The sequence below is a fragment of the Lagenorhynchus albirostris genome, chromosome 13 (assembly GCF_949774975.1).
Source record: "Lagenorhynchus albirostris chromosome 13, mLagAlb1.1, whole genome shotgun sequence".
Taxonomy (NCBI): Eukaryota; Metazoa; Chordata; class Mammalia; order Artiodactyla; family Delphinidae; genus Lagenorhynchus; species Lagenorhynchus albirostris.
The window spans coordinates 36557226-36569958 of NC_083107.1; the positions used below are offsets into that span (position 1 = coordinate 36557226).

A 12733-nucleotide genomic window follows, 5' to 3' on the forward strand; every position below is an offset into this window, starting at 1 on the left:
AATCCTGCTTTAATTAATTTCTAAGAAAAGTCTCTGCAAATGAGTTTGAATATTTTCTTTAGCCAGAAGGTATACTCGGTGAGCCAATGTGCTTCCGTTTTTGCCACAGCTGACAGTAAACTCAAAACCAACTCCAGTGTCCAGCGGTAACTCCTCTTAAGTGCCTAGTAACATGTACTCTCTGCTCCTCTAAGACTATCTCTGTTCTATTTATATCCCTAAATTAGTCAACATAGTGTTATTTTATATTCTCAAGCTGACAAACTCTTTTGGACATAGGCAGAGTATCAACTTTTAAAGTGATAAATTCTTTGCATTAAAGTCATTCTTTTTTTATTGTTAATGCAGTAATAAAGTCAATTTTTAGAAGTGGCTTTTTTTAAAAAGAAGTATTTCAATAAAAACAACACTGGGATTAATAACATCAGGAAATTTTTGTTTTGTTTTTGTTTTTGTTTTTTGGTGGTACGCGGGCCTCTCACTGTTGTGGCCTCTCCCATTGCAGAGCACAGGCTCCGGACGCGCAGGCTCAGCGGCCATGGCTCACGGGCCCAGCCGCTCCGTGGCATGTGGGATCTTCCCGGACCGGGGCACGAACCCGTGTCCTCTGCATCGGCAGGCGGACTCTCAACCACTGCGCCACCAGGGAAGCCCAGGAAATTTTTTAACAGATCAAACTTACCAAAGAAATTCTTTAGGTATCTATTAGCAAAGCGGCCTAAAAATATCACTGTAAGAGTGAAAAATAAGACACACATATATGGCATTCTGCAATAATTTTACTGTCCCAATTTCACAAACTCAGTTCCGCTCCTTTTAAAAAATATGCAGAATATGAACATCCCTATTGAACACTCAGTTAAAAATGCTTGTACAATTTTTCCTTTAGCACACTAGACTTTTTATGTTATGCAGTGAACTACTTCAGTGACTCTTCTGTTGATATGTTCCACAAAATTATAACAAACACATTGATGCATCAATAGCACATTTCTACAAATGCCTAATTTTAAGTTCCCTGAGCATCTAATTACAAAACTAATATGAAACTAAACTGTCATAAGAGTAGAACATCTTCGCATAATCCCTTACAATTCATTTAAAAAATATACTACCAAAAGACATAATTTATTCCATGGGGCCATTATAAAATTCATGATAGGGAAAAGAAATCTGAAGGAAAATTGTCATAAAAAAATATATCCTAAACATCATAAATAGTCACCACAGGGGACACACACACACACACACACGAATGCTGGCAAGTTAATTCTACTTTGGAGGAACTAAGTTAGTTTCCTTATCCATATTCTTTAGCTGAAAATCACTTACTTAAAGTGGTTATTAAAAAAGAAATAAAGTTATAAAACCATATGAACCCATTTTGCTCCAGAAGCAAAAAGAGGTAGTTCCTTTCCCCAAAAGCCGAAGTACTGTCAAAACTTAGTTCATTTCAGCACAGCACTTCTGCTATCAGGCTCCTTGGTCTACTTCCACCTCTCGGGTCACTCCAGCCTTCTGCACTAGTTCATCTTTCTCAAACACTCTTAAATGTTCAGGTTATATTTTCAGTCTTCTTCTCAGTCACTCTACTCCTTTTCTCTAGATAGTTCTTTTCACCATGTAATGCTTAAATAATCAGATAAAGACAATGGGCAATATTTACTGAGTGCTTACTATATGTCAGGCACTGTTCTAACCACTTTACATGTATTGTCTCATTTAATCATCAAAACAACTCTATGCTGGAAGCACTGTTATTACCCTCACCATTTTACAGATGAGGTACTAACAGATTAAGTACTAGATTAGTACCAGACTCTAGATTCCACAAACACTAGCTGTAACTCCAATGATTTAGAGCAGAGGTTAACTTTTTCTTAAAGGGCCAGATAATAAATAATTCAAACTGCAGCCATCCAGTCTATGTAACAACTACTCATTTAGCATGGGTAAGACGCCATTTAGTATGACGGCAGCCATAGACAATATGTAAACCAATGGACATGGCCGTATTCCAATAAAATTTTATTTACAAAAGAGGCCGCTTGGATCAGGCCAAAGTTGTCAATGATCTACAGGCATACTGAGCCTGGTGTCAAGGCAACTGTGATGTAAGCACTGCAATATCCAATTATGTCTTTATGGCATAAAGACGCTCCACTATTTTCCTTAACCCATCACAACTGAATTTTGTATAACTGAACTTCACATAGACTAAATATTTAAAATATAGATAAAATACTCTACATAACAATTCAAGTTTAAAAAAAATTCAGTCCAAGAAACACAAAAATAAAATAACAAAGTAACAACTCAATTTATTCTCTACTAAAATTACATCTACCTCTGACAATTCATCTTGTGGAAAAGAAGACCGTCCTGTTTTGTTTCAAAGAATAAGGTGTTTAACATTCACATAACTTGTAACAGAAAGTTTTGCAAAGTAAAACTTTTTGCCCCACCTCTCCTCTCATTCATTGAGATTTCAGCACCTGACTCCCTGTCTTAACCATTTCTCCTCCAATTATTCTCAGCAATTCCAAGAGCCACATAGATAACTTGTCCCATGGCCTCTAAATTCCCTGATTGCCCTCTTCACTTCCAAAAATCTTTTCCTCCATTTCATCTCAACCACCAACCACCATGGTCATACCCTAATAGCTACAGTCTAAAGAGAAATGAGAGACCCCAGAGGTACAAAAGATGACCCATTTAAATATAGGGGAAAATTCTACTTAAATTTATTTATTTAAAAAAATGAGAAATTAAGGTATACCCATATTTAACATATAAAGCATATTAATTTAAAATATATTAAAAATATATTGAAGATATGTGCTTGTTTTTTTTTAACTAATAAGCAAAGGAGACCACCAGCTATATCTTGTCATAACTGTTAACCACATCCTCCAAAATCAAACATCTCATTCTGACTCTTACCTCCCAATTTTCTAGCTCATTCACTCTGGTATCCCAATCCCAACAACTATTTAATCTCTTTAAGATCTCAAAATCTTTATCCTCTTCACTCTTCCATCGACCATCCTAACTTTCATGTCCTTATTTTCCTCCTTTTCTATCCTATACTCCATGGTTCATCACTATAACCACTCCCATGCATTCACTCCCAATTTCCTTGCCCTTCTTTTCCTCACTTACACATTCCTGACATAAACCCATCCCTGGTTAAATCCAACTCTGCCTATTCCATGCCTGCACCCAAGCACTGAACATAACATAGCTGAATTAAAATATGCAAACATGCTGGGTGCGTTCACTTTATATCTATGACCACAATGTTAAGAAGGTCCTCAGCACTAACAATCCTACATTTCCCTACTCAATTCATTTTCATTTTGACGATTTCATACTTCCTCTCTTGTCAATCCTTCAATAACTTTCTGTCACCTCCCTCTTGGATGATGACTTCTTAATATTATTTTCCTGAGAAAACAGAAGCCAACAGAAGAGAAAGTCCACATCCTTCCCCACCAAATCTACCAACCTAAATGCTTCCCTACCCATGTACTCTGCTTCCCTCCTTGTAACAATGAATTGTCCCTGCCTCTATTTAAGTTCAAACTTTCCATTTATGTGCTGGATCCTGTTCCCTTTCTCTCATTCAAGGACGTTTCTCCTGAAGTTACTTCCTCTCCCAGCGCATCTTCAGTTTTTCCTGCTTTACCAACCATTTCCATCAGCATTAAAATGTGCTGCAATATCTTCCATGCAAAAGCTATACCTTACCTCTTGTCCCTCTTCACCTACTACCTAATTCTCCAGTTTGTAGCAAAATTTTCTAAGATAATTACCTATACTGACTGTATCCACTTCCTTTCCTCTAACCTAATCTAATTATGCTTTCATCCCCACAATTCCACCGAAACCATTCCTCAATGTCACCAACTCTTTCCAACTTGCCAAATCTAGTGGTCATCTTGCTCAACCTCTCAAAAGTATTTGACACAGCTAAACACTCCTTTCCTGATACATTTTGCACTTGCTTCCTTGGAAAGCACACATTCCTGATTTTCCTCCTACCTCACTACTGATTGTTTTCAGTCTCCTTTGCTGGCTCTTCCTCTTCCTCCCCACCTCTATATGTTGAAGTGTCCCAAGGCTCAATCCTCAGTCCTCTTAATCTCTATGACACCACAGAAAACTTCCTATAGGCCTATAGTTATAAATTCTATCTATACACTGCAAGACTCTAGCCTCTTCTTTCCCCTGAGCTCGAGACTCTTCAAATTAACTGCTTAATTAAGACCTCCAGCTGGATGTCTTTTCTTAAAGAAAGCAAAGCCAATTCTTGATTTCTCCTTCACGCCAAACCTTTTCCTCCCTGGTGTTCCCCATCACTGTAATTAGTATTACATTTCACTGGTTGCTCAGGCCAAAACCCTGCAGTCATTATTGATCCATCTCTCACTTTACATCATATCTAATCCATCATTAAGTCCTGTCAACTACATCTTCAAAAAATGTATTTCTAGTTACATGGGTTTATACATTTGTCAAAACTGATTGCATTATACACTTAAAATGGATGCATTTTACTGTATGTAAAAGTGTAAGTTATACCTCAATAAAGTGTAGTAGGAGCATGTGTGTGTGTTACCTACATACATCCAATTATTTCTCACCACCTCCACCATTACACTGCTTTGCTACTTGGACTACTGCAATAGCATCCTAGCTTCCATTTTTACTCAGGACAGTTCATATTCCACAAAGTACCCAGAATAAGCTTTTTAAAATGTAAATTATATTACTTCCCTGCTCAAACCTCTACCACGGCTTCCTATCACATTTAAAATCCAAAAGCCTTACCATGATCTCAAGACCATATGTGATCTAACCCCTACCTACCTCTCAAACTTACCTGTTATCACTTTAGCTTGTTTTACTGTGTTGCAGACACACCAGCCTTCTAGATACTCCTAAAACACACCAAGCTTGTTTTCAATTATTATTTTTTAATGTATTTCAAAAGTAGGTTTTTCACATCAAGGTGGATGTTCCTTTAGCTCACTCCATTAGAGCAACAGAGAAATGCTTGCTTAAGCCACCCAAAGAAGTGGATCTGGATGAGTACTTATTAATGTAATTTGGCCTTCGTAAACTCAAGTTAATACTTACAGTGCATGTAGCATTCTAACATCCAACTGGAAAACTAACTTGGGATCAGTTACAGAGGGCCTGGAACATCAGATTAAGGAGTTCATATTTTATCTAACAGGTCAGCGTCACACACTTAAGCACTGGGAAGAGCTAGTTTTTCACTTTTCAAATCCTGAGGTCACAAGGTTTGCAAAGAGTTGTGGAATAATGGAGAAAATGACGGGTTACTTTCAGGGATATAAACACCTTTATGTACCTCTAGAATTTTGAACCGTGTGATTGTATTACCTATTTTAAAAATAAATTATAATTAAAACTATATTTATATACAGACTGCCAACAAACACATGAAAGAATGCTCAACATCATTAATCATTAGAGAAATGCAAATCAAAACTACAATGAGATATCATCTCACACCAGTCAGAATGGCCATCATCAAAAAATCTAGAAACAATAAATGCTGGAGAGGGTGTGGAGAAAAGGGAACCCTCTTGCACTGCTGGTGGGAATGTGAATTGGTTCAGCCACTATGGAGAACAGTATGGAGGTTCCTTAAAAAACTACAAATAGAACTACCATATGACCCAGCAATCCCACTACTGGGCATATACCCTGAGAAAACCGAAATTCAAAAAGAGTCATGTACCAAAATGTTCATTGCAGCTCTATTTACAATAGCCCGGAGATGGAAACAACCTAAGTGCCCATCATCGGATGAATGGATAAAGAAGATGTGGCACATATATACAATGGAATATTACTCAGCCATAAAAAGAAACGAAATTGAGCTATTTGTAATGAGGTGGATAGACCTAGAGTCTGTCATACACAGTGAAGTAAGTCAGAAAGAAAAAGACAAATACCGTATGCTAACACATATATATGGAATTTAAGAAAAAAAATGTCATGAAGAACCTAGGGGTAAGGCAGGAATAAAGACGCAGACCTCCTAGAGAACAGACTTGAGGTTATGGGGAGGGGGAGGGGTGAGCTGTGACGGGGAGAGAGAGAGTCATGGACATATACACACTAACAAACGTAGTAAGGTAGATAGCTAGTGGGAAGCAGCCGCATGGCACAGGGATATTGGCTTGGTGCTTTGTGACAGCCTGGAGGGGTGGGATAGGGAGGGTGGGAGGGAGGGAGACGCAAGAGGGAAGAGATATGGGAACATATGTATATGTATAACTGATTCACTTTGTTATAAAGCAGAAACTAACACACCATTGTAAAGCAATTATACCCCAATAAAGATATTAAAAAAAAAAAAAAAAACTATATTTAAGAAAAAGGAACTCTTACATGACAGAAAAACCAGAAACCAATATATTTATGCCTTTGGGGGAGAAGTTTATAGTACTTTAAATACTTTTTGAATGCCATAACTAAGACTTATATAGAAGAAATATAAAAACAGATAAAATATGTTCATATATGTAGAAGATATATAGATATACACAGAAAATATACATGCTCATAATGGTTCTCATCATGTAAGGGAGCTCCTATCAGAATTGAGCTCTGCCACAATGATACCACAACGTGCTAACTTTCAAGTAGTTTCCTCAAACACCCGAATAGCCATTGAGAGCTCGTACAAGTGAAGACTTCTCTAAAATCTAAAGGGCTGCAGGTGATAAAAAGGGCTGCAGCTGATAAAAAGTACAGGATAAGAGACAAAGTAAGAGAGCAAAGACAGCACAGTCTCATTCTCTCAAACTCATCTCCAGCGGCCAGTCTCACCACTTGCCAAGAGCTACATCAGTTAAGTAAGATTAATAATTAAATGACTTGGGGACAACAATAAGAGAAGAGGAATATGAACACTTATCATCTCCAAATTTGCTAGAGCCTCTACCTGGTTATCAAGGAGTGATGAGGAATAGGACTTCATAGTATAGTTTCCTTCTCTCAGATGAATAAAAGTCTTTCTGGTTTTTGTTCCTGACCTAACTTCTAGAGCCACTACGCCAAGAAAGAATCATGAATTAGACCCTGTTGAACTAAGGAAACACACCACCTTGGGCAAATGCAAAATACTGTAAGACAGCAACAAAGAAAAGTGTGAGAAAGCAGAAACTCCAAACCCTCTAATGTATAGAATCCATCCTTTGATCAAGGTAAAATGCTGTGAGTTTGCTCATGGCCTATATCTAAAAAAATACGGCCTCCTGAAACTCTTACCTTCATCCTGTTATCTGTCATGTCCAGGTTCATAACCTATGGCCATGACAAGAGAACATGGGAAACATTTCTCCTCTCCTTAATCACAGAAATAATGCGTTCTCCCTTGGAAAACATATCTTGATTCCCATTAACCTGTTCCATCAACAACCTCTTCCATTCCATGCCTTTCTTGAATCTACTGAGTTTCATCTTCATTCCCTTGAGTTTCAAATTCATGCAGAAATCAGTATACTTTACCCTGGAGTCATGAATGGGCACTTGGTAAGGTTGAAAACATTATTTTAAAATACTGCTTCTTAAACATTAATGTGCATAGTATGTATCTCATTAAAAAGCAGATTCTGATTCAGTAAGCCTAGGGCAGGGCCTGAGGGACAGCAGTTCTAACAGGCTTTTGCAAACTCTCTTGCTTCTCAGAAAACACTTGAAGTAGCAAGATTCTAAAAGGCAATGGCACCTATATACACAGTTTACCTACAAAGGCACAATCCCAATGCAATGCTAACTGTCCTTTCTTTTTGTAGTTTATTCCTTCTTCTCTGATTTATACTAGATCTATTTTCTTATCCTCTCAACACCTACAATTTATCTTCAATGCCTCTTTCCCTTTATTCAGTTGGCATCTCTAAATTTCCTTCCTCTCCTTTTATTTTTCCATACCACCAACACAATACCTAAAATGTAAAAGTAGCTGATAAAATATGTTCTTACAAGGTGTCCAAGTCTGTTTTTATTCTTATGTCCTTTAAATAGATTCTAATTCAGCACACATATCCAATAATTTAAGAATTCTTGCAAGCATCAACATGAGGAATAAAAAAAAAGGATATAAGTATAGAAATTGGGCCTAATCTGTATTTATCACAAGGACCCTATGCAAAGTAAGGCAAAAGGAATACTAACTAAAAATCATAACAACAAATTTGTATGTAATGAAAAGATTTTAAAGCTTTATTGAAGGATCCACCTATAAATAAAATTCCAGGACATCAAACAAATATATTATTCTTTGGGCACTGTCACCTCATTAGCTTTAAACTATATTTTTAAATGAGAGGGGAAAAATGCAAAATATTTAGAACTACATGTCTAAAAATTCTAGAATATCCAAATGTTTCTTGTGTTAAGGCCAGACCTTATCATAAAGATCTAATTTAACAGGTGTACCATAATGTCCAACCCTAAAAATAATTAAGCCATCTATTCATCTATAATCAAGTTAAATTTTCATCCTTGCTTTCACCTTGAGACACATTAACAATAACTTACACACTTTTTAAGGAAAAATAAAATCCAGGGATGACGCAAACTGTGAGGAAGAAACTCATGTTGTGAATAAAGGATCACCTGACATGTTCTATTTCCCTTAAGAAAAGAGATTCAAATTTAACCGTCTTAAAGTTGATGCCCCCAGCATACTGCCAAGTTAAGAAGGACTTGTAATCAGGATTTTCCTCATGTATTCCCTAGTTTAGTTAGTAATACACCCAGTCCTCCAAGCCAGAAATGGGTATCAACCTAGACCTATCCCTCTCCCTCATCCCCACCCTTTCCAGACCCCTACTGAAATGACCACCAAGTACTATCCATTTTGTGTCCTAAGTGTCCCTCTGCTCTATTCTCTCCATTTCCTCTGCCACTGCCTTAGTTTAAGCCTTTTCTCTCACCTTATCTATTACAATAGCTACCATACCATCCCTGCCTCCAGTTACCTTTTCCACTGATCCTTACTCCACACTGTCATCCAAGTGATTTTCCAAAATATAAACCTAATGTCTCTTCTGCTCAAAACCTTTTCCTATCTCTCCATCACCCACAGAATAAAGTCCACGCCATGTATAACGGCACTTTACTTTTTATTATTTGAATCCTGCCTGCCTCTAAAACATCATAGCCCACTGCACTCCTCCCATCCTGCACTTTAAGCCCCATCATTATCCAACTACACTGCTTGAACTTCCAGCATGCCACATGCCTCCATGCTTTTACATAGGCTGTTGCTTCAGTCTAGAATATCCTTCATTTCTTCCCCTTTAGCTTCCTGGCCAATTACTATGAATCTTTCAAAACTCAACTCAGCTCCAAGAAAGCCATCCCACACCCTACCCTACCCTTAAAGAGTTGATTATTCCCTTGTCTGCCAACTTTGTAAGTAATGATGACATTTTATTGGGCATTTACTATGTACCTGACATTGTTCCAAGTATTTTACATGTATTAACTCATTTAATCTTCACAATAACCCTTCCTATGAATTGGTACCATTATTACCTTTGTCGATATGAAAACTATCTCAGAGGAGTAAATAACCTGTCCCCAAAGATATCCAACTGTTAAGTGATAGAGACAGATAAAGATCCCTACATCATATTTATATTATTGCACCTATCACAGAGAATTTATTTACATGACTGTCATTACCCTGGACTGTGAACTCCTTGAGGGTGGGGATTATGTCATATTCAACTCTAAAGCCACAGAGCCTACTATAAAGTAGGTAATCAGTACACGCATTTCTTGAATTGCACATAAAGCAACATTCCTAACAAGTTCAAGAGAAAAGCATTCGGAAACTAGTTTCCAAATAAATATTCAAATATGCCTTAAGAGTTCTAGAGTAGAGGAAGCTATTTTTCCGTTTAATAAAAAGGATGTTAAAAAGAGAGATTAACACAGACATGAGATTACAGTCCATGTGGACAAGGAAATGGACTTACTTTTGCAGTAATACTGCTTAATCACTGCAATAAATCAAAACCCAAAGTACCATTTGCTTAAGATTAACTTTTTTCCTCTGACTAAATAAGAATTCTTCTTGCTTATCATTCAGGGCAGTGAAAAGAAAGCCCTAAATTTACTTTGCTCAAGTGGAAAGAAGCAAATCATAGACCAGCACTACTAATTGCTTCCTTAAGTCTGGCCAAGAAATGTATCCCATTAGGCAATTAAAATAAAACACAGTTGCCTGACTAAGCACAGAACAAAAGAATTTCTAAGGTTGTATGGACTGGCACTCTATTATGCAAATAATGAAAAGTTATTTTAAGCAAAAAAAATAAAGATCAAGAACAAATTAAAACAGATTATCACCACCCCACAAGAACAGATTTCCGTATTAAAACTCTATTGAAACATAGACATATGTTACATCAAAACATATGCATATATGTTTACAATATTTCAATAGCCATTCTTCATGCCTCCTTAAAGTTATAAAAATCAAAGTTATTCTAAGACTAATGATGAAAGACCTCAAGACCAAATCTACTGTACTTAGTGTGCTCTCATAGTTACAGTCCTCTGAGCCATACTGAAGTGCAGTAATTAAAACCCACAGGGTCGGTACCAGCAGCAACAGTGCACACCACAGTACTTGTTAGAGTAATCTGCACCCCGCCCAGCTTCTACACACTTGTGCACTACAGAAAGGTAAATCTGCTGTCAGAAGCAGCAGAGTTTAGGCCACAGTGAGTTTAGGCCACAGCACAGCAAACTCTACGCCCAGGCACTTCTTACCATTTCTTGGTACATTCAACCATCAGCTCCTGGTAGGAGGCCACAAACTGGAACTTGGATGCGTGTTTTCCCACACGCTGTAGCCTCTTCCAAACTGAAGCCATGATGATCAGTCAAAACACTGGAGCAGTTCTGGGCTTAGCAACACAGCAGCTTTAACAAAGCAGAGGGTCCAAAGCAAAGGAGCTTTGCATGTATGTCTGTACTTTAAAAAACTCAACTACAACTTGAAATGATGTTTGGGGTCCATAAGTCTTCTCCCTGTTTCACAGGGTAAATCACATCTTAGATGAATGGCCCAGTCAAGAACAGTATGACACACATCACAGGATGAGTGAGAGGAGGTTCCCTCATGGAGACATCACCATTCCACCTCGTGGGTTATATGATGTGTATTCTGGAGGACTGAAAAGCAAAACAAAGAGAAAAAATATGAGGAGAGAAGCATGAGAAGTGACTAACCACCCATGTTAGATAACACTGCAACAGACAAGCCCAGTTCTCCGCATGTTTTTCAAACAATGAAACAAAACACCAACCTCAAAAGCCAGTAACATCAAGGATGCAAGACACCAAGGAAGAAATTACAATTCACACCAAAGACGTGGAGCAACACATCAGGTAATCAGCATCAACAACGATCGAGAGGCGAAAGTCGGGGCCCTACCTCCCTCTCCTAGCATCACAGAAGGGCGAGCAGAGCGGGAAAGTCTAGGGATGCTGTTTAATGTCCACCGCCAGTCAGAGGAAGAAGTGGAGTATTTTAAAATAAACTTTGTTTTTCAGCCGATAGTGAATAGCTCTGAGTCCTAGAATATGTGCGTGGAACAAATTAAGGAGCGGGGAAGAACGCTGCTGTTGAGTCGGAGGGGGAAATGGATGGGGAAAAAGGAGTGGAGGGAAATCTCAAGGCAGAGAGAGGGCAGTGTCCCGGCTCCAGGCCACTTGGGCTCTTCTCCACCTTTGCTGCCAACCGGAGGGAAATGGAAACTCCTGCCTGGACGTGAAGCAATGACCAGCGAGGCAAGTGCACGGTGCGGGGTGCAGTGCCTCCCTCCCCCATCCTCAGGGAATAGTCCGCCGAAGCCTCCTCTCCTCCCGCACAGAGCCCAGACCCCTGCCCCCCAGCTGAGGCAGGCGGTGGCTCGCCAGCGGTCCCTGTCACCCAGGCGATGCCAGAAGACCCCAGCCCGGTCCCAGAGCCCCGGTCCCACCGCACGTCCACTCCCGCCCCCTCCTCACACCTCTAATCCCGCTGTCGGGCTGAGTCTGGCCCGGTTCCCTCCTCAGCGCCGCTCCTCCGTCGCCGCCGCAGCAGCAGTCGCCGCCGCCGCCACCGAGTCCTCCATCCCCGCCGGAGCCACATGGAACAGCCGAGCCAGCCGCGGCGCTCCCGGGAGCCGGGGTCTGCAGCCCCTCAGGCGGACGGAGCGCCTCACGCCCGCCCCCTCCCGGACGGAGTCGCCCCGCGACCGTCCCCCACCCTACAAAACCCTGCCAGAGCCGCCGCTCAGCGCCCAGCACCCCCTCCCCCGCCTTTCTCCTCCGCCACCACCATCATTACCTCCCCCGCCGTACCTCTCACACTAACCCTACCCACGGCCGCTCAACCTCCGTCCGCCCCGCCGCCATTGGCCGGGCCCCGCGCTTTCCCCGCCCACCTCGGCGGCAGGGCCTTTAAGGGGCGGGGACGCCTCATTGGCCGACCCGGGTGCCCATCACAGGGCTCCACGCCCCCCTCCCCCGCAAGTTCTGGAGGTGTTTTTTTCCCCAGCCGGAACGCGGTGTACAGTATACCCTTCTTTAAGAAAAAAAAAAAAAAAAAAAACACTGGAACCCTCTAAGGACAATCCCGCCCTTTCCTCTGATTGGCTTCGAGAGGGAAGCGATAGGTGGGAGGAGT

General features: G+C 40.2%; 1 protein-coding gene across 4 annotated transcripts in view; it reads right to left on the reverse strand.

The window, feature by feature from the left end:
• Positions 1–12275, reverse strand: part of EHBP1 (EH domain binding protein 1) — a 348334-nt gene extending 336059 nt beyond the window's left edge. For all 4 annotated transcript variants that reach the window (XM_060169057.1, XM_060169058.1, XM_060169056.1 and 1 more), the window contains exons 1-2: positions 12075–12275; positions 10831–11235 (exon numbers count right to left, since the gene is read on the reverse strand). In XM_060169057.1, the coding sequence (XP_060025040.1) occupies positions 10831–10934 (104 nt within the window). In that variant the 5' untranslated portion in view covers positions 10935–11235; positions 12075–12275. The remainder of the gene's footprint in view (positions 1–10830; positions 11236–12074) is intronic.
• Between the last annotated feature and the right edge of the window lie 458 nt (positions 12276–12733).